Source organism: Microcaecilia unicolor, chromosome 11, assembly GCF_901765095.1.
Source record: "Microcaecilia unicolor chromosome 11, aMicUni1.1, whole genome shotgun sequence".
Lineage (NCBI taxonomy): Eukaryota > Metazoa > Chordata > Amphibia > Gymnophiona > Siphonopidae > Microcaecilia > Microcaecilia unicolor.
The window spans coordinates 206,710,904-206,733,453 of record NC_044041.1 but is presented as its reverse complement, the minus strand read 5'-3'; the positions used below and the strand labels follow the sequence as shown (position 1 = coordinate 206,733,453).

At 44.5% G+C, this 22,550-nt stretch overlaps 1 protein-coding gene across 5 annotated transcripts; it reads right to left on the bottom strand.

Moving 5' to 3' along the window:
* Positions 1-5,444: 5,444 nt before the first annotated feature.
* KPNA6 (karyopherin subunit alpha 6) lies at positions 5,445-21,466 on the bottom strand. 5 transcript variants are annotated; one of them, XM_030219624.1, is made up of 14 exons: positions 21,393-21,466; positions 15,604-15,737; positions 15,173-15,268; positions 14,643-14,739; positions 13,991-14,085; positions 13,451-13,582; positions 13,040-13,128; positions 12,653-12,752; positions 11,990-12,153; positions 11,434-11,512; positions 9,270-9,395; positions 8,635-8,762; positions 8,356-8,534; positions 5,445-7,068 (listed from the first exon to the last, which is right to left on the bottom strand). In XM_030219624.1, exons 2-14 carry the CDS (start codon positions 15,730-15,732, stop codon positions 6,881-6,883), a joined length of 1,602 nt encoding a protein of 533 aa, XP_030075484.1. In that variant the 5' UTR covers positions 15,733-15,737; positions 21,393-21,466; the 3' UTR covers positions 5,445-6,880. The 5 variants fall into 5 exon arrangements, with proteins under 5 accessions (XP_030075484.1, XP_030075488.1, XP_030075489.1 ...); XM_030219628.1 differs by lacking the exon at positions 21,393-21,466 and adding an exon at positions 21,358-21,377; XM_030219629.1 differs by lacking the exon at positions 21,393-21,466 and adding an exon at positions 21,307-21,325.
* Between the last annotated feature and the right edge of the window lie 1,084 nt (positions 21,467-22,550).

The following is a 22,550-nucleotide window of genomic DNA, read 5'->3' as shown; positions in this document are numbered from 1 at the left end:
TGCTTGTTCTGATTTGCCTCTCACCGCACGAAGAAATTCATACCTCAGGCAAGATTCACCGCATTGAGTCCCTGCATTGCGGTTGTCCGGGAGCTGCCTGGCAGAGGGGCACAGGACCCCTCCTTGGAAATCCCAAAGTAGAAAGCTGTCAGGACCATCCTTGGAAATCCCAAAGGAAAAAGCTGTCCCATCCTGTTCCGCAGTTTGTGATTGGCCTTGCATGTGTCCAGTAGAGGGGCAGCACGACTAAGCACGAGCCTGCGAAGCGACTCCTGCAATTGCAGCCTAGTTTACTCATTCATGTATGGACTTGCACACACTGTACAGTCCCACATTTACTGCTTTGTAATATGTAAACCCAAGACCGTGTAGCTTTAGTGTACTGTTCTTTCAATTTTGAAAAAAGATGTTCTGTTTTAACCACTTTGAATATAATTTCCTAAAGCATTTCCTGTGTGTCTCATTTTCTACATGTACAAATGGCTTTTAGTAGCTTGTGTGGCTATGTAAGTTCATGTGCCAACAGGAGCATGTACACTTAAACGGTTGGCTTGTCCACATTTGGGTGGAGCTGTCACATATTTGTGTATTTTATTTTATAAAATAGGTATTTGCCCGCATTAGAGTTCATGCACTTTCCTTGAATCAGGTGTAGCTTTGCACAAGAGAGCATTTCTGTAGTACTGGGGGAAAACCATGGGGTGTGAAGCACAGGACCTTCTTGTGTGGGCCATTTTTTTCTAAGGCCAGCTTCTGTAAATCTAGTAGCACTATAGACATGATTAGTAGTGTACTCTGTTTTCTATCTTTTAACCAGTTTTTAGTCCAACTCTACCTCCTATGACTGACTCTCTCATTTCCTCTGGAGTCTTTCATGAGGTACTTTGTCAAATGCCTTTTGAAAATCCAGATACACAATATCAACCAACTCACCTTTATACACGTTTGTTCATCCCCTTCAAAGAAATGTAGTAGAACGTAAGACCATAAGAAAATAGCCGTACTGGGTCAGACCAATGGTCCATCTAGCCCAGTATCCTGTTTCCAACAGTGACCAAGCCAGGACACAAGCACCTGGTAGAAACCCAAGCAGTAGCAACATTCCAGAACCTCAAATAGTAACAACATTCCATATAGAAACCCAATTTGTAGCAACATTCCATGCTACCAATCCCAGGGCAAGCAGTGGCTTCCCCATTATCTCAACAGACTGTAGACTTTTCCTACAGGAACTTGTCCAAACTTTTATTAAACCCAGATACACTAACCCCTGTTGTCACATCCTCTGGCAGCGAATTCCAGAGCTTAACTATTCATTGAGTAAAAAAATATGTTTCCTCCTATTTGTTTTAAAAGTATTTCCATGTAATTTCATTGAGTGTCCCCTGATCTTTGTACTTTTTTGAACGAGTGAAAAATCGATTCACTTTTATCCGATCTACACCACTCAGGATTTTATAGACCCAATCATATCCCCCACCTCAGCTGTCTATTTTCCAAGCTGAAGAACCCTAACCTCTTTAGCCTTTCCTCCCATCCTCATATGGGAGTTAGTTCCATCTCCTTTATCAATTTGTTCACTTTTTTTTTTTGAACCTTTTCTAATTCTACTGTATCTTTTGAGATAAGGCGACCAGAATTGAACACAATATTCAAGGTGAGGTCACACCACGGCACGATACAGAGGCATTATAAGATTCTTGGTCTTATTTTACATCCCTCTGCTAATAATTCCTGGCATGCGGTTTGCTTTTTTGGCTGCCGCCATACTAGGCAGACTTCAGTGTTTTGTCTACAATGACACCTAGATCTTTTCTTGAGTCCTGACTCCTAAGGTGGACCCTAGCATCAGGTAACTATGATTCTGATTATTCTTCCCAATATGCATAACTTTGCATTTGTCCACATTAAATTTCATCTACCATTTGGATGTCCAGCCTTCCAGTTTCTTAAAGTCTTCCTGCAATTTTTCACAATCTGCACGTGTTTTAACTTTGAATAGTTTTGTACCTCACTCATTGTTCGTTTTTCAGATCATTTATAAATATGTTAAATAGCACCGGTCCCAGTACAGATCCCTGTGGTACTCCACCATTTACCCTCCTCCACTGAGAAAAATGGCCATTTAACCCTACCCTCTGTGTTCTGTCCAATAACCAATTCCTAATCCACAGGACATGGTCATGGAATAGTAGGCACTTTATTTTTGATTGGTGAGGCAAGATTTCTCTTCACTAAATCAACATTGGCTTTGTCGCATTAATCCATGCTTTTCAATATGCTCTGCAATTTTGTGCTTTATAATAGTTTGCTATTTTGCCCGGCCCTGACGTCATGCTCATGGGTCTATAATTTCCCGGATCACTTCTGGAACCAGCATTACATTAGCCACCCTCCAGTCTTCTGGTACCATACTTGATTTTAAAGATAAATTATATATTACTAACAATAGTTCTGCAAGTTCATTTTTCAATTCTGTCAGTACTCTTGGAGGAATACCCCACTAACCTGTTATCCCTGATTCTGTCTCACTGATCATAGAATTTCTCCCCCCAGATTTCCCTATTCCATCTTATCTCTTCTTGTTCACTGCATAGATACTGGATTGTTGGTATTTCAATTACTGTTTGTCAGAACATTTGTAAAATTTGTGCATCTACATTGTGCAGGAAGTATCCCACAAAAAATACTATCTGTGCTGCTGTCTCAACTAAGGAAGTATCAGTGATGGATAATGGACAGTTACCTGTGCTTAGAAGATACTTCTCTGAGCATTTGCTCAGGAGACGGTGGACAAAGCTGGGGACACAGATAAACCTATTTTCCTCTGTTGGATCCCATGTTGCCTTGTTGTAAAGGGCACTTTATTTTCATTTGTTGCCCTGTTACTCATTGCCTTAGGCCAATTCTATTACTGTATAAGTATTTCAAGGTGATAGTAAAGATTTCACAAGCTGATCATCTTGTTATTCCTAACTATTATTTAGCAAAAAACCAAACAAACATGAAAGTGGTGAACTGGAGATGTTTGGCAGTTCAGACAACTTGAAATTTCTGGAGGCTTTCCAATTTTTTCTTTTTTTTTTGCATTAGTCTAGCCTTGTAGTAACCTTCAATAGTGAAAGATACAATGCCTGTTTTGAAGGCCTACTGCTGGTAGAAGGCCCTTCCTTTGTGTAACATGCTGTTATTGCTTGGGCCACACAATTAAGGAACACTTTTCTGGCCTGAAATTACAGGTCCTTTCAATTGGGGGGGGGGGGGGGGGGGGGGGTAAAGAAAAATAAATTGTTCCCATAGAAGTGCCTTGTCTCTTTGAGGGTAAGACTATACCATTTTTGATTCTGTATATTTGGAACAATCATAATGCAAAGGGTGTTAAGAATCTAGAAGACAGGGTGTTAAAAATAGGAAACAGGATCAGCCGTAACTGCTCGATTCTCACCTCTCTCTCCAGAGGCCTAGTCATGCCATTTAGGAAAACTGAGCCATTGGGGTGGAAGAGACTAGGATCGCTCCTGTTCCCACCCCACATCAGGATACCCAGCTAGGCCCGTTTCTCTTTTGGAAAGCAGTGTTATGCAGCCACACTGATAGATGACAGCATCCTGACAGCTCTTTGGCTAGGTAGTGCCCTTGAGTACTGACAAGTGGCCTACCCTCAGAAGAGTGAAGTTACAAGTATCCTCTCCATGGGAAGGGCTGGCAGGACGATCCTGCTCTTGGGGAAACAAGGCTAGGGAGCAAAACTATGCTAGGTTCTACTAAACATTAGCTGTCCTGAACGAAAATTTGTAAGAGCTGCAGCAGCCATAATGGCATCACTGGTTGGTGGGATACAGAGTGGGCACTGCTGGATTGGCCGGGGAGTCAAGAGTCTAGGAGCCAGCTGCAGTAAAGGAGAAGGCAGAAACCCTTGAGAGTGTTTTGTAGGTCAGAGGCAAGCAGTGGTGCTGTAGACTCAGGGTAGGGCTATTTGAAACTCTTACTGGCTGTACTTGTCAGTATAGTATTGGTGTGCTGCTGCTGCTGTTTGTGTGGGCTATTCAGAATAAATGATGTGGGTGTAGTTCGACGGTGAGCCCAGTACAGCAGACAGCAACACTACCAACATTTACCCGATGGTGCTTTAAAGAAAGCATTAGAACATAATAGCAACCCTACTGGGTCAGATCAATGGTCCATCTAACCTAGTATCCTGTTTCCAACAGTGGCCAATCCAGGTCACAAGTACCTGGCAGAAACTCAATCCTAGGGCAAGCAGTGACTTCCCCCATGTCCATCTCAGTACAGACTATAGACTTTTCCTCCAGGAACTTGTCAAAACCTTTTTGTTTAAACCCAGATACACTAATGCTAACTGCTGTAACCACATTCTCTGGCAACGAGTTGCAGAGCTTAACTATTCTTTGAGTGAAAAAATATTTCCTCCTATTTGTTTTAAAAGTATTTCCATATAATTTAATCGAGTGTTCCTTGGGCTTTAGCTTGGAGCTGTGCTGCTTTTTGATGGTCCAGGAGCTCTTCAAGCAGCTATGGTTTCTAACAGAGGATCAGAGCTGTTACCTAATCATATGTGGAGAGAGATGTGGAGCTTGTGCAGGTAGGCAATTTTTGCCTAGTGGGGGGCTGAGGTAGCACAAACATATTGACAATTGCTAATACTCAGGGCTTAAATACCAGTTTCTCCATTGCCAGACAGAGGGAACAGAGCCACATAAAATGGGCAACATCTTGACAGCTGCCTTTGAAAGGCTCCCCTGAGCTATCCATAGCCCCCCCCCCCCCCCCTGGAGTCACATCTGTCCACTGCACCAGAAAGCAGCTAGCCTGCCTGCTCTTCCTTACCTAATAACTGAAAAAAATAAATAAATTCAAAAGTAAGGAAAAACAATTACACAAAACAGCAATACCACTCAGCACACTAATCGCCAACCCAATACCTGTAGGATCCCTCCAAACACTTTCAAGTAGCTTCCCTACAGCTGCAGACCAGATACTGGTCCCACAAGTGGCTCCCAGCTACTCACTGATACCAACTTGTGCTTCCAGGCACTGAGTGCTAAGGGGCCCCCTTTCCTTTCCTGTGGCAGAAATAAGCCACTAACAAGAAGCAGATAACCAGTTAAGGGAACTGCTCCACAATCTTTTCTTAATCCCAAAGCTGCCCTGATCCCAGCAAACCACTGGACACTCGAGGCCTCCAAGGAAAGGAAGTCTGATCCCCTTAAAGCAGGGGTGCTCAGGACACACCCTAATGAATATGAATGAGCTAAATTTGCATGCACTGCCTTCTTCATATATAAATCTAGCTCATGCATATTTATTGTAGATATTCTGAAAACCTGACCCGCTCTGTGTATCCTAGAAACTGCCCCATGAAAGAGAAACACAAGTATAGCAGAAGTTAAAATTTAGAAAAAAAGAGAGGAAGAAAAATTCCATTTAAACTCATTTTTGGTTTAATGTAAATCATTTACTCTTCATTCCAGCTACCTAAAATGTTAATGAGGCAGCTGTGGCCTTCTGCCCACTGCATAACTTGCAGCAGCTGAGAAGATGGGCCAGACAGATATTCCACCACCTCCAAACATAGATGACGATACTCTTCTCAGCTCCTTAACGCTGAATGGAAAACTCAAAATCGCCCTTCCCCATTCAAGAAAGGTGTCCCATTATCTTGGGGTAGCCTGAGCAATGCTCCAATAGTTTCATTTTGGCTAGAACAAGTGATGCACAGTTGAAGTCTGTGTGCTGTTTCCATCGCTTGTAGGCTCATTTTCCTGTAGTTGGATACTTTCTCCCAATGCGAAAAATGCATTTCCTCCCTCTCTATGCAAGACACATCATTAACACCAAAACCTTGGCTTACACTAGGTGCCAGAGCCCTAGTTATGGCACCTGATCCTTGCTGTAGTCTTATGGCTTACGCACACATCTGAAGCCCTATACGTTATAAAAATACAGAGACTTTTTGAAAGGGGAGGGGGGGAGTAAAGAGAACTGGCCATAAAATATCCATGCTGTAATCAGTGGTAGGGAGAAAGCTACAATCACTGCCTCGGGTACTAAAAGCAGGAAGCCAAAGCTCTCCAAAACGTCCCTTGCCCTCTCCCACCTCACAGGAAAATGTATTCAATGCAATTCAAGTAAACACTATCAGGTTTTTATCACTGAAACCAGCTTATCAAACTCAGGAGCTTTACAAAGGTAAGTCACACCTATGAGATGGGTGCTGGGCTTCCTTCCCACCCAAACAGTTCACGCTGGCTGGGGATTCTCCAAGTACCATCGGCCTCTTGAAGCCTAGTCCCAAGCCCGAGGCCTTAGAAACACAGCCAAGGCAGGCTGATTTGGGGTTCAATTTTTTTTTAAAGTGGACCTATGTTTTAAATATCAAAACAGCAGTTTGTTAACTGAACCCCCCCCCCCCCCCAAAAAAAAAAAACAACCCAAAAATTAGCACTGTAAAGACTTTTGTTGAGAAAAGAAAATCTTGTGCACAGTTTTCCCCAGTAGATCTCCAGTTTTCTTACTTTTGATTTACTTGTACAGTATTTGACACAGCTCTCGGCCTTCAGAAAGGCCAAGACTGGGTCTATCCCCAGGAGGCTCAAGCAGCCTTTTCACGAAATGTGCAATAAGGGGGGAAAACAAGTCCTGAAATGGGGGGGAGGTAAAGTTTAAATGTTTGGGAGGAGAACAGTCAAGCTTTCACCTCTGACAGTATGCAATGCAAAACCTCAAGACTGAGCCAGCTAAAGGCCAAAAGAGCAAGTGGCCTAACACACCGCCCTCTGTGTCTGAGCTCAGGTCGTAGGACGCAACCAGGTGCAGCAGAGATTTCATCCCCATTTCAGGCTGGGGCAAGCTGTGTGCATTAGAGCTGGAAGCCTTCCATAGGTGCTTCAGGCTCCTGAAAAAGATACTGCTGCTGGGTTTCATTCACTTGTGGGGCCAAATGAGAGTCCTCTTCTTCCACCCCAAAGTAATGCTCGATCAGATCAAAAGCTTTCTGGTAGATCTCCTGATTCTCATGGCTCTGCAGGAACTCGATTTTATCCAGACCTTCAGTAAGAGAACAAGAAGAGAAAGTGGCAAGTAGATATACTGCTGTACAACAGATTGCCAGAGGCACCAATTAAACATCATGTCAAAAAAGAAAAAGTTACAGGTGAGCCTTTTATATTGACCATCTTCAGCTAGTTACAAATCTGATGCTTGTGACTAGTTGTTGAGAACTAGATTACCTTCGACCTTCCTCTGATTTGATGAAGTGAATTAACATAAAAAGGTCTGATCTACATTTTGACACCACAAATATAAGTAAACAGAAGGAAAGTTATTACTTTAAAACAGCTCAGATGCATACAACTTACTGCTTGAAATCCTTTTTAATATATCATTCATAGACTATTAAAACATGCAGCTGGAGGGAGTTATCTGCCTGCAGTACTGCCATAAGAAAAGATGCAAGAGGTAGTTTAATCACAAAGATAAGCGCTCTTCATTTACTCCTCCCATCCATCACTGTGTACACCTAGGGCTGATGAACAAAAAATACCAGGTCAAGTGTTTTAGACCAGTTCAGGGAGCTCAGAATTCAGCGGTCAATGCACGAAGGGGCTCTACAGGCTTTTTAACATTCACGGCAGCAGACAGCGAGAATCCTATGGTATTGGTAATGTTTGAGTGGAGGAGTGGCCTAGTGGTTAGGGTGGTGGACTTTGGTCCTGGGGAACTGAGTTCGATTCCCGGCACAGGCAGCTCCTTGTGACTCTGGGAAAGTCACATAACCCTCCATTGCCTGCCGCATTGAGCCTGCCATGAGTGGGAAAAAGTGCGGGGTACAAATGTAACAAAAATAAAATAAAAATGTATTTAAACGAGCAGATTAGTATGTAAATGTGCATTCCGAGCGATGCACAAACAGCAGCCCTTACCTTTACCAAGGAAATTTTTATGGGAGGTCAGGAGCTCTCGGTAGTGACAAGGAAGGAAGATTTAAGAGCTGGGAGTAGCTATCAAGTGTCTGGAAGGTGAACTGTTTGGCAGTACCTACAGGGAGACTAGCGGGCAGGTCTTCAGGGTCACAACACGGAAGAAGTGGGACATAGTGTGTGTGTGTGGGGGGGGGGGGGGGGGGGGATCTCCAGTCCTCTTTCCTGGGACAGCTTCTTAATTGCTGGTGCCGGAGTAGTGTGGGATTGCGGCATGCACAGGAGGGACTAGGGCTCGGATCAAATGGGGGGGGGGGGGGGGGGGGACACACACACGACACCTGCACCTATGGATCTTCACCTTGCAACATCCCCAGCCCACTATGGGACTCAAAGCCAGAGGGATGTCTCTTACCATAAGCTTCCTCAATAAGTGCACAATATGGGTTTACACCAGAGCCAGTCTGCTTTGCCTCTTGCTCTCCCAGCCGTAGAATATTCTCCAGCCCATTTAGGGCGACATGAACAATCTTGGAGTCCATAACAGTCAGTAAGTCACAGAGAGGCTTAATGCAGCCCAGATTCACCAGGTACCTGCAAAGCCAACAGATTCTAATTAAAACCAAGCTGGGACACGTTGCCAGGGCTCCCATCTGCTGATGTTGTGAGAACAGATTATACCAGATGCAGCTACCTGATCTGATCTGCAGTTCCTCCAGATGTGGCGTTTGTGACGGCCCAAGCAGCTTCTTTTCTTGTACGGAATTCTGCCTTCTGTAAAATCTCTATCAGTACCGGGAAAATGTTCGCATCAATGACTGCCTGAAGAAATATGAACAGAATACAGATGTTTTGTGGACAAGGGAAAGGACTCGATATGCTGGCTTCCTGTGGTTATAATCAAAGCAGATTACATATTATATACAGGTACTTATTTTTGTGCCTGAGGCAATGGAGGGTTAAGTGACTTGCTCAGAATTGAACCCAGTTCCCTAGGATCAAAAGTCCGCTGCACTAACTACTAGGCTACTCCTCTACTAGCAACATTCCATATAGAATCTCAAATAGGGAAAGGGAAATGGGATTTGATATATTGCCTGTGATTACAATCAAAGCGGTTTTTACATATTATATACAGGTATTTATTTGTAGTACAAAGGGACAATGAAGAGTTAAGTGACTTGCTCAGAATCACAAGGAGCTGCAGTGGGAATCGAACCCAGTTCACCAGGATCAAAGTCAGCTGCACTAACCACTAGGCTACTTCTCCACTCAGTGGGAAGGAGCACATGGGTGAAGGCCTCAAATCTCTTTATCTAGCAGTAGCACCTGTATTTGAGCTGTGTTTCCTGCTGTGATGTTGGAGATTGTCCAGCAGGCTTCTTTCCGGATAGACTCCTTGGGGTTGCTTAATAAGTGCAAGAGGCAAGGAAGGGCCGAGCAATTCAGGATCACCTGACAGAGAAAAAAAAACCAAAATCAAAAACACACAGACCTCAGTTTTGATTCCTATACATACATCAGGGGGATACTGAAGGCCCAGGTGTTATTTCAGGAGATTTACCTGGAAACAAAGATACAGTATACGCTGACAGAAGAAAACAGACTGGGGTATTTATTTCTGTCTCTGGAAGTGCAAGTGGTACAGGCCTTTACATTTTCTTAGGATCTAGGAGCCAGTCTTGGAACGACTGGAAATTTTACATATAAATATAGAAAATGACGGCAGATCATATGGCCTATCCGGTTTGCCCATCTAAAACCTCTACCATCCCTTTCCCTTAGAGATCACAGAAACAGAGAAAATTATGACAGATGGTTAGCACAGAAGGTTGAGCACTAAGGAAGGATCACAGAGAAAGTTGAGGGTCTCCCCCCCCCCTCTAAAACTTTCAAGGAAGACCCTCCCCCCAAAGATTCCTTTGCACAATAAAGGTTGAAAGCCACTAACCTAGATCCTACCAGTGCTTAAGGTCATCTTAATACAGGTGGATCTTGACGTTCACATTTATAATATCGTGTGTTTATAATGTGCTCAATGTGATGTACAGCAAACTAATTATTTCAGCAACATAATAGCAGCCATACTGGGTTAGACCAATGGTCCATCTAGCCCTGTATCCTGCTTCCAACAGTGGTCAATCCAGGTCACAAGTACCTGGCAGAAACCCAATTAGCAGCAACATTCCATGCTACCAATCCCAGGGCAAGCAGTGGCTTCCCCATGTCCGTCTCAATAGCAGGCTATGGACTTTTCCTGCAGGAACTTGTCCAAACCTTTTTTAAACCCATACACGTTAACCACTGTGTAGCATGGAAGCAGTGGATAAGAAGTTACTGCTCTCACCCACCTGCAGCATTCTCTGGCAATGGGAGACAAGCTAAAACTGTAGCTTCCAAGAGTGTATTGGTGCACCCATTCACCTACCCCAAAAGCTGCAGTTTTAACCTCTCCCCACTGCTCCCAGCAACACATCTCAATTACCCCCCCCCCAAGTAGCCTCTCTCAATCCCTCCCTCTCCCCCCCCCCAGTAATGTCTCTCAATCCCTCACTCCTTCTCCCCCCCAGTAGCGTCTCTCAATCCCTCACTCCTTCTCCCCCCCAGTAGCGTCTCTCAATCCCTACCTCCTCCTCCCCCCAGCCTCTCTCAATCCCTCCTTCCCTCTCCCCCCAGTGGCCTCTCAATCTTTCCCTCCCTCCCCTCCCCAGTAGCCTCTCTCAATCCCTCCCTTCCTCTTCCCCCCAGTAATCTCTCTGAATTCCTCTATCCCTTCCCCCAAGTAGCCTCTCTGTCCTTCCCTCTCCCCCCAGTAACCTCTCTCAATCTCTCCCTCCCTCTCCCCCCAGTGGCCTCTTAATCTTTCCCTCCCTCTCTCCCCAAGTAGCCTCTCTCAGTCTCTCTCTCTCCCTCCCCCACAAGTGGCCTTTCTGTCCCCCCCTCCACACACACACAGCCTCTCTGTCTCTCCCCTGCTTCTATAAAGAAAACAACATTTTAAATTGATCCTAGCAACAGCCAGATTTTCAGTGGCACATAACTGAAAATCTGAACAGACTGCCATGTATGGCGTGGTTCAGGGCAGAGCCCAATAAACATCTGGTTACCTCGGGAAGCAGAAAGGCTGTTCTAAGTTAACCATTTAACTATCTGGGTACCTCCCAGTGGTCACCTTGTACCTGGACAGGCCCCAGTGCCAAATATCTGAGCACAGCTGAGGTAGCAGTAACCAGTATTTCACAAAGTCTGAATGCAACTCCCATGGTGTCATTTTGTTTTCGGATCAGAATTAAATCTCTTTCCAAGTGGTTTAAAATTGTAATAGCAGGTGATCTATGTGGAATCTAAAACTTCTGTTTTATTGCGTGCTATACATTGCCTTGAGTGACATTAACCAAGTTAGCAGCATCAGAAAACGAGATGTGAAGTTGAATGAGAACCGACATTACAGTAAGAATGTTAATAAAAACCTCCCATATTCTTCTCCCTTTACCTGAGTTTGAACATCATCACCAGTCACAATATTTCCAACAGCTCTAAGGGCTGGAGATGTAACTTTATAATCCTTGTGCCTATAAAGATAAAAGTGGAATGTACTGGAGTTAAGAATGCAATCGGAAAACCAACTCGTTTTGATTCAGCTTCACACCTTCTCATAAGTAACAGAACTTACCTGCTGTACTGAAACTGGAAAAAGCAGTTAATGTAGCTGGGTTTAAAAATAAAAAAAAAAGGTTGGGACAAATCCCTGGGTAACAGGCATCAGGTGAAACATAAATGTGAGGGTTCTTTTCATTATCTCATATTTTATATAAGACAAGGTGCCTTTATTGGTTGGTTTATCCACTGGTCTCTTTTGCGGTTATGCTTTGAGAGAACATTTTTTTTTGAACAGGGTGATGTGCTGAAGGGACACAGCCTCTGGTCGGACTAAGGTGTGTGGTACATGTCCCTTCAGCACATCAGCCTCTTGCACATGTACCACATACCTTAGGTCCGGCCAGATGTCAGAATACACTAGGAACCGGGACCTGCAGTCTGTCACTTACATTAATAACTCCACCAGTCTCCGGCACACTCCCGAGTCAATAACCGCCTGGATTTTCTCATTGGGGCCATCAGACAGATAAGAGATAGCCCAGCATGCGTCGGCCAGAAGGTCAGAATCGCTGCTAAACAGCAACCGTGACAGCAAAGGCAAACATGGGGACACCTGCAGGAAGAGTTAGGAATCACAAATGAGAGTCAACAGCCCAAGCCTCACCCAGTGGAACTCTTACTCCCCTCTAATTCACTGCTCATACAATCATTCTAGCTCTTCTTCCCCCAGTCTGGAGCCTAATAGTTAGTGAGGTGGCCTGAGAAGCAGGTTCAATTCTCACTGCAGCTCCTCGTGACTCTGGGCAAGCCACTTAATCCTCCATTTCCCAGGTACCTTTATATAATATGTAAACCAAAGGAAGGTGGTAACATCAAATCCAACCCCTTCGCTTTCCCCTATTCCTTACCCTCATCTATTAAAATCAGAACTGACAAATGGAGCACCTCCCCTCTGGAAATAGGAATCTAATCTCAAAGTAATTCTCTGAGCAGGAATGAGGGTCACAGTCATCTTGCTGCTCCAGGATGCTTAGAGAATGAGAAGGGTACGGGGAGCTGGGGGTAAGCCATTCCACCCCCTCAACCCCACCCTGGGAATAAGCACTCATTACCTTCTCAAAGTCGGGAGGAGGGTTCTTCCCTCTGCAGAGGTTGGACAGAGCCCAAACTGCATTTCTAGTCATTGTCAGTCTGTTGGACTTGGTGAGGAGCCTAAGAGAGATTTGGTGCAGGCTCTTATTTTCTTACATTTTCTACTTGCCTCGTTACAAACACACAAAACTACAGTTACCATTTACAAATACGTCTTTAGAAAAGACCATCTAGCATCCTAAAGCTACTCGGAGCTCCCAACATGTTTAACATCCACCCAACCACCCCTCCAATAATATTCTCTTACCCACTGCCCCAGAGCTATCCCTATTCACCTCCAGTACTTCTCAATCTCCCAAGCACCCCAATACCCCCTCCCCTTCTGAGAAACTCCGTGAGCTACGTACGTTAATAAAGGTGAGAGGATTTCACAGGTCAGCACGTAATCTCTGCACACAGAACTATCACCAGCAATGTTTCCCAGAGCCCAGACAGCCTGTGACACACACATGTTCAGTTTCAACAAGAAGGGGGGGAGGGGGGGAAAAAAAAAATAAAAGTCTTCCTTATTCCTCAAGCACTACGAAACAAAAAGCTCCCACACATAACAAAAGGCAGGGCTTCTGAATGTTATATTTAATCTAATGTTGTTTTGATTACAAAGCAACAGACCAAAAAAAAAAAAAAAGTTTCTCATGTTTGCTTTTGTGATTTTATTTGAACTATGGTCACCAAAATTTGTCATTTTATGCTTTGTGTTTTATTAAGTTTTTTTGTATTTCATCTGGAGCTTACTGAAGGAATTAATGAACTCTTACCTGTTCCTGAACATCCTCAAAGTCAGAGTTTAAGAGCTGGATAAAGATGGGAACTGCTCCTGCTTCAATGACTACTTTGGTCTGTTGAGATGTTCCTGAGGCAATGTTTGTCAATGCCCAAGCGGCTTCAAACTGCAATGAAACACGGCCAAATCGTGAGCACTGGAAAGCCAGTGGCCAGGCTAAGAATGGGTCCCTTCTTATACTACACAAGCCCCAAATCATACCTCCCTCGACCCCTGCATAGAACTGGGCACTGACAGATTTCTATGAAAATCCTCCATCAATGAAAAGACCTACAAAGTAAATGACTGTAGACAGAATCAGGACATCTGCGCACAAGGGGAGGGAGGGGGGAGCACGGCCTCTCTAACCCGTAGTCTGGGGGGAGCGGGAAGCACGGCCTCTCTCACCCGTAGTCTGGGGGGGAGGGGGGAGCGGGAAGCACGGCCTCTCACACCCGTAGTCTGGGGGGAGGGGGGAGCAGGGCCTCTCTCACCTGTAGTCTGGGGGGAGGGGGGAGCACGGCCCCTCTCTTACCTGTAGTGTGTAGTTGTCACTCTTTTTTAGAAACTCCACGAATGTATCCACCACACCAGGAGTGTTTATTACTTCATCAATGGGAGGGTTGGGCTCTGCGGAGTATAAGAGAGGGTTACGTGAAGCTGAGGGGAGCAGCAGGTAGGTAGGCTTGATCTCATGGTTGCCGATGTTTGAGAAACATTTTGACAATGATTTTTTTTTTAATTAATTAAAAACAATACTACAATATCTTCTCCTGTCACAGCTGTCAGTAAAAATGTTTACTGGATTTGTGTTGTGTAGGACATCCATCTCTAAGGGCCACAGGATGCATAAAATACACACAAGCAGCAGTGCGGTGCAGAGCAGGTCAGCTCAGCTGCAGGTGAATTCTATTTTGGGTTGCAAACGTTCCCCTCCAGCATCAACATTAGGCTGAAGTGGGTCACTTTTGGCTCCTGCCTGATGCCAGAGAACACAAAGAAATATAGCTCCATAAACTTAGGGGCCCCATGAAATGAAACTTATGGAGATGGTAAACTCAGCAACAGAGGAAAAAAAAATTGGCCATTTAAAAAACGAAAACTAAGTGGTCAGACTGTCATGTGGCCTCTTTTCCAACATCCACAAACTCAAGCCTTAGGACCTTTCGTGATGCATCTAAACGTACCTTTGGAAAGCAGCTTACGGAACTTCTGTGTAGTAGCAAGTTGCAGGTCAGGGTCTTCCGAGAATAACATGTCTACCATCTCTCTGGTGACCGTAACCTAGGGGGAAAAAAGACATCTGCTGAAGGCTATATACACACAGGCCACACGGCCCTTCAACCCTGCTTTTTCCATGCAGATGTCCCTCCACTCTTCACCTCCAAAGCGTTGAATATACGACAGACACATCCCTTTCATGCAGCAGAAACCTCCACCCTCACACAACTTCTTTCCCCCAGACAGAGGCGACAAGCCTCCCCGCCAAAGTAATGAGGGGGAAGGAAAAAGCCCCTCAGGAACAAGAGTTACTCTCCCTTTTCCCCCACTCCTCCTAAGTGCACAGAATATTACACACATTCCCCCCCTTCTCCAACAAAACAGACTCCTACCCCTGTTTCTAGTGAGCACTTTTCCTCCATGCAGCCACTTACTACTTCCCACTCCCGTACAGGCCAGAGTAGACCCCCTCCCCCTTCCCTGCAGCAAGTTTTACCCCAGCAGAGGAGGGACTAATGGAGGACTCCATGAGGGGAATGTCTAGGAACGCAGCATCATCTGTGATCAGTTCCACATTTCTTCGTTTGAAAAGCTGGAGAAAGAGTATAAGGTATTTGTTTAGCCTTTCATTAATGCTGTGAGTTTCCTACAAACACATGCGACTTTTAAAAACCAATCCACAGTGGTGGCTTTTGGTCAAAGATGGCTGCCACATCTCAGTAAAGTGCCTAGAACTGTGACTACAGAAGTGTATTAGTGTTTTTTTTTTTTAAATCATAGTATTTCATGCTTTAGGAGAAGTTGATATCCCGTGAACTGTTCTCCCAAATATGAAAGGCACCTGTACATCCTTAGCATCTCTACAGGAGTGAACAAGCAACACAGCCCAGAACCCCAAGCTTCTGCACGCGCAAAGGAGGGAGGTACCTGTTGTTCTCGTTTCTGTTTGCGCAATTGAATTCCCTCTTCTTCCCGTCTTCGGCGCATCTCCTCAGGGTTCAGTGCTTTGTTCTTGTAACTTTTCATTCGATAGTTGTCTTTCCCAGGACTTGCCATTGTGTCTGATAAAATAAGAACATTTAAGTATTAATGTGGCACAGTTCTGCTCTGCCCGTCCTAAGAACCATCAGCTCCCCTATTCAGAGCCATAAACATACTACTCGCTCCATTACTCCCAGAGTTTCATTAGCTGCTGTCACTGAGCAGAAACACAAACATGGATGTGAAGCACTGAAGTTCTAGAGCAGACACGCACGGCCCAGGGATTTATTCTAGAATAATTCCATGATGCTCTCGGTCTAGAAAGAGCAACGACAGTAATCACACGCAAAAACAACGAATCCCTCATAAAACGGAAGGCTTAGAGCAACAGCAGGATTCACTTTAGAAGGTAGAGACTGAAGTGGAAAATGTGAACAGATTTCAAATGAGGGTCCAGACACAGATGTGTCTCCAACTCACAGGCACACCATGCCAACACATTCTTTTCCTTAGTGCAGATACCAAAACAATCTGCTTCATGCGTTGGACAAGAGCCCAGTTGAAACCAGTTTTAAAAGTGCTACTGCTACACTAAATTCTAAAGCGCTGTACAAACACACAAGAGCAGTGTCTAGTCAAGATGAACCAGATCCGCAGAATTTCAAGATGGTGTCTTAGGTGGAGCAGGAGCAAGAACGCTCTTGTGGTAGTAACGGTTTTGTGCAGTGTCTGAATCTCTTAGCAAATTAGGCTACGGGGAAGAAGAGAAAGGGCACTGCCCTAACCTACCCACAGGCAACAAGTTCTTTCCCAAAGCTGGTGCAAGCAACACTCCACGATGCTGGTGCTTCCCTCCCGAATACGGTGGTAACAACCTCAGTGCTGACTGGGCTTCCCTTAGGCTGGGCTCCCCCAACACCTGGGAACAGAACTCCAATGATTGCAGAGGTTGGCTCCGGCCTCCCCAGTGGGAAGGGAAGTATTGCAAAGCAGCTTCCGGAACAGTTCTTCATCTCGGTCACACCGGGAGGAGTTGTCTGGGGTTGCTGCAGCTCTAGAAGGGGATCTGAAAGCTCTGCGATTAACAGCTACAGAAGCCAGCCAAAGTTGGCATGGATATCCTGTGGGAGGCTATTAAGGACCTGGATTTGTCCCTCCAACTGTGCAGGTACTTTCTGAAAATTCTGGACAAACAAAAGCAAAGGTGGAAGCTCAGATCCAAGAATTATCTAAGCAAAAGGAACAACTTGTTGAAATGGACTGTCAAGTAGGTGATATTAACAGAATGGAATTAGCTGCATTAAAAGAAAGGGAAGTTTTGTTGCGTAAAATTGATCATCTAGAGAATCAATCACGCTAGAACAATTTGAGACTGATAAACTTTCCCAAGATCTCCCTTGATCTCTCTCCTGGAAATGGTCAGGAAATATTTGCGAGAAGTGTTGCAGTTTCCAACTAAACCATAACACCTGTGGTGAGAGCACAATATCTTTGTTGAAACTAGGGCTGAAGTTCAAGTACAGTTCGACCCGGTAGGGGTATGGAAGAACTAGATGAACCGTGTTCTTGGAAAGTTCTCCTGAAGTAGTGACTGCTAGAACCAGCATGCTCTAGCCTTTGCTCTTGAGCCGGACAGAAATATGGTTTTGAGACTTTTCCGACATTTTCAGATGCAACTGCTTGGCTCTTCAGTACAAATACCAAAATCTTGTAAGTCTGCACATACCACAAGGTTGAATGCGGATTAACTATACAAAAGGACCGATCAATCGTCAGGAATTACCTAATATGCTAAAAGCAGACCAGAATTGTACATATATTAGATATCTTGACAAATGTTTGTTCAAAAGATAAGCCTTTAAACATTTTCTAAATAAAGAAAAACAGCCTATTTTCTTTACAGTAATAGGGATAGAATTCCAAATGTGCACGGCTTGATTAACTCAGAGTAAACAAAAAGCCCTTTTTCCGTGATACATATATTCTCTAACTTATCTCAATGACCCAAGACTTTCTGGGATTGCACCAGAGGTCTTTGGTGCTTGGAGCATCAGTTATATTGAAATTTCCTATGATCTGTTGTATTAGTTATTGTGGTAAGAATTCTCTGTTTTTTTGGTTCTAAGCACGTGCATTAATTTTTAGTTGCCTGTGAGGGTGTTTCCACTCCATCAGTAGTGTCCTGGGTTAGCACATCTGGCTGTAGTAATCAATGCTACTCCCCTAGATATATTATTTTCTGTTCAGATAGTAACACAGATTGAAATAATGATATTCCCCATTTCCTTGAACTCCCCGAATATTATGGGCTAACAGATTTGGTTATAGCGGTTTTCTCTCTTATGTGAATTTTGTTCTTTTTCTGGTTTCTCATAAGTCAGGACGTCAGACTCACAGAAGCAGAAGCCTGCGCGGCCACATTGGTGATCTGCAAGGGCCGACTTCTACATGGAATGTTGCTAGTGGAATAGCAACATTCCATGTAGAATCTCAAACAGTAGCAACAGTGGAGGAGTGGCCTAGTGGTTAGGGTGGTGGACTTTGGTCCTGGGGAACTGAGTTCAATTCCCACTTCAGGCACAGGCAGCTCCTTGTGACTCTGGGCAAGTCACTTAACCCTCCATTGCCCCATGTAAGCCGCATTGAGCCTGCCATGAGTGGGAAAGCGCAGGGTACAAATGTAACAAAAATAAAATAATACACACAATAATTTTTAGTTACAACTACTTCAGAGTCTCTCCAGCAAGTCAAGCCCATAGAGGAAGCACTGACAAGCACTTATTTTGCTATAATGAAAGCAATTTCTAAAAGTAAAATAGTAAGCTAAAATCTAGCAAGATGACTGGCGAGTCTCCACAACAACTAATGCTGAAAAGCAAAGGAGAATTAATCCATCAATTCTCACACAGTAATAGATAGCATAACCCTTACTGTTTCATAAAACAGACTGCTCAGGTTTGCACTCCACCAAGATAAAAACTACACTTACTTAACTTGATGCTTTTTGGGCAATTCATTTGGAAATGTTCAAAATCATAGCTGTAGCATTAGTTATTTTTCTTATATTCCGCTAATTCTATTTGCATAGGTCATTGCGGATTACAGAAAGACTCTAGACCACAAAACACTTAGGATGTAACATGGCTGACGCCTTATTCCCTATCAACATATTGAGAAAACAAAGTCTTAAGGCCCTTCTTAAACGTATCATAAAACAATGAACAATGATAGGCAGATATTTCCAAAGCTTAGCTGCCTGATACACAGACATTAAAAACATTTCTTCCCAGGGATACCCTTGGGACTCAGAAAAATTAAACAGAAGAAAATTACGAGCATTATATAACTTCCTAACACACAGTGTACAAGAGATATTAAATATTACAATTTCTACAACATACATCCTAGTTTAAAAGTTATCCTGGCTTCAAATGGAAGCCAATGCAGTTTTCTATAATAAGTTGTAATTCTGTCTGATTTTCTAAGGGAATAAATCAAATGAACAACCACATTCTGGATTGTTTGTAGTTTTTTCAATAGATATTTTGGCAATCCCAAATAAATAATATTACAGTAGTCCAGTCTGCTAAGAATTAGGGACTGAACTACAAATCTAAACTGATCAATTGATAAAAACTTGCTTAATAGCCCTTAACCTTCTCATAATATAAAAAGAGAGAATTTATCTGAGGTTCAGAGTTAAACTGCTATCCAACGTAATACCCCTGTATCTTTATAGATTGATCGAGAGTAAAGCTTTCCCTGTCAATGATCAAATTAGATTTTAGTTCCTGAATCGGTTTTGTTTGTAGTAACAAAAACTTAGTTTTGTCTTTATTTAATTTCAATTAATGGGGAGAAATCCAACTGGAAATAAGTGAAACACAGAAGGAAACTGCAGTATAAACATCTTGTAAATCTGTGAAAACAGGAAATATAATAGTAATATCGTCCACATATATACAGTTCTTGTAGCCTGCCCAACAAAGACATCAGGACATTAAACGTAATTGGTGACAGGGGTGAACCCTGAGGTACACCTGAAGGTAATGACCAACTTTCTGATACATTTCTCAAGAATGTAACACAATAAGTTCTAGCGGTTAAAAAGCCCTCAAGCCATGACATAACTGTAGGACAGAAAATGGAGAGCAGAAGTCAAGCAAACATTCCCCATCAAACCCATTCCTGCTCCACTGAAATGCTGCTGTCTGGTGCCAACCAGTTCACTTCCTAATGTGGTACCCAAGCTCCATGGGCTCTGGCTTTTCCTCTTTGGTTTATCTGTGCCTGTTTCACATTTTCTTGAATTCTGATGCTGTTTTTGCTTCTATCCCATTTCCTCCTTCCTCCCAGAGTCTGTTCTATGCATCTACCAGCATTTCTCAGTTCTATTTACACAATAGAACCAAAAGACAACATTTTATAGAAGTACTAACACAGCAATAGATACACACATCATCAATTGAGGCCCCCTCATCATACACTGTATCCCTATGTCAAATAAACACTTTCTACTTACATAAGATAAAAGTTGCTCCACTGAGGGTCCACTAGCCCAGTATCCTGTTTCTAGTAGTGGCCAGTGCAGGTTACAAGTACCCGACAGGAGTATAATCAACCCCTTAACCCTCCAGCCCTATTACCTCCCTTCTCCACAAGCCAAGTTCTGCATCTCAATCCTTATACCACTGTGGTCTTAATGCTCCCTGTTCCAGGGAAGGAGGTGTTGGGCCCTAGGCCCCAAGGAGGCATCAGGGTCTTGTCCAAGTGCCAAAGCCAGAAAGACAGGGGGGTGGTGGCAGTGGAGGGGGAGGAGTATCAACCCCTTAACCCTCCAGCCCAAGCTCGCCTCTCTCACCCCCCAGCTCTGCATCTCAATCCTTATACCACTGCGGTCTTAATGCTCCCTGTTCCAGGGAAGGAGGTGTTAAGCCAGAAAGACAGGGGGGTGGTGGCAGTGGAAGAAGGGGTGGTGGCAGTCTCTGGGGAGGGGGAGGGAGGAGGAGGAAGAGGAGTATTAACCCCTTAACCCTCCAGCCCTATTCCCTCCCTTCCCCCCAGGCCAAGCTCGCCTCTCTCACCCCCCAGCTCTGCATCTCAATCTTTATACCACTGTGGTCTTAATGCTCCCTGTTCCAGGGAAGGAGGTGTTGGGCCCTAGGCCCCAAAGAGACATCAGGGTCTTGTCCAAGTGCCAAAGCCAGAAAGACAGGGGGGTGGTGGCAGTGGAAGAGGGGGTGGTGGCAGTCTCTGGGGAGGGGGGGGGAGGAGGAGGAAGAGGAGTATTAACCCCTTAACCCTCCAGCCCTATTCCCTCCCTTCCCCCCAGGACAAGCTCTCCTCTCTCACCCCCCAGCTCTGCATCTCAATCTTTATACCACTGTGGTCTTAATGCTCCCTGTTCCAGGGAAGGAGGTGTTGGGCCCTAGGCCCCAAAGAGACATCAGGGTCTTGTCCAAGTGCCAAAGCCAGAAAGACAGGGGGGGGGGAGGGGTGGCAGTGGAGGGGTGGTGGAGGAGGGGGAAGAGGAGTATCAACCCCTTAACCCTCCAGCCCTATTCCCTCCCTTCCCCCCAGGCCAAGCTCTCCTCTCCCCCCCACCCAACCGTACCTTCTCCAGAGCATGAAGCATATGACACGCGTTACCCTCTCCACACGCATTCCAGGAACGCCGGTCCCTCCTCCCCCTCCACTCACCGGAACCATCTCGAGCTACTCCCGCCCCCTCCTACCTTCAAATTCATGCCTGAGGTGTCCAGCCCACTACTACCGGCGCCCCACCGATTTCCTTCTCCGACGCCCCGCCCCCTCTGACGCAACTTCCCTTACTTAGCCACGTTCCGCCGTGCTTGGGAACAGGAAGTTACGTCAGAGGGGGCGGAGCCGGTAGCGGCCATGCTGCTTGCCTTTGCTTTCCTAGGGAGGGAGGTGAGTTCTGGGATTTCATCTACTGCCTTTCGCTACGTGGTAAATACAGGCAGGTATTTGTACCTGGGGGGTTAAGTGAGAATCGGGAAATAGCAGAGGGGGAGATGCTAGACTGGGATCGGGACCTTGAGAGAAATACCAGAGGGGGAGGGGAGAAGCTGGACTGGGGCTGTGGGCTTGGCTTAGACAGGGAGAGATACTAAAGGGTGACACCTCTCTCTCCCTCCCTCCCACCCAAATTTCCAGCCCAGCATCTCCCCACCCATCCATTTATCCCAGTTCACTCTGCATTACCCATCTAGAGTGGAGGAGTAGCCACCTAATAGTGATGTGACCTGGGAACCAGGATCACTTCCCACTGCAGCTTCTCGCAACTCAAACCCTCCATTGTACAAAAATAAAGTACCTGTATGTAATATGTAAACCACAGAAAGGTTGTAGTTCAAATCCCATCCCTTTCCCTTGTCTCTGTCTATATATCAGCACTTGGACATCTATATACTAAAATGTTTCAGTATATCTTGGAATCATATTCTATTCAATTGCTCTAATGCATTGTCTATTAGGTGTTTCATTGCTATTCTGCTGACTTCATATTATATCAATGTTTGAATTTTCTTCCATGCAGTCTTTTACAGTATCACTTACATTATGCTGACATTTTTCAGGATTTCTGTTATATGATTGTTCTACAGTTCTGTTAAATGTTCGTATCTCTAACACTGTTTCATTTTAGTCCTATTACTAGGGTTCAATTTGCCATTTCCAAGTTTACCTTATTGACTGTATTTATTCTTTATTTGGTCATTTTAATAGTTAACAAAATTGTAAGGTTTATGCTAAACTGTTCTACACCGCCTTGGTTGATTTCTTCATAAAGGCACTTAATAATCCCAATAAATAAATAAAATATTCACTCATCATTATGGCCTTTGAGCCAGACCTCTTACTATCTTGATTGC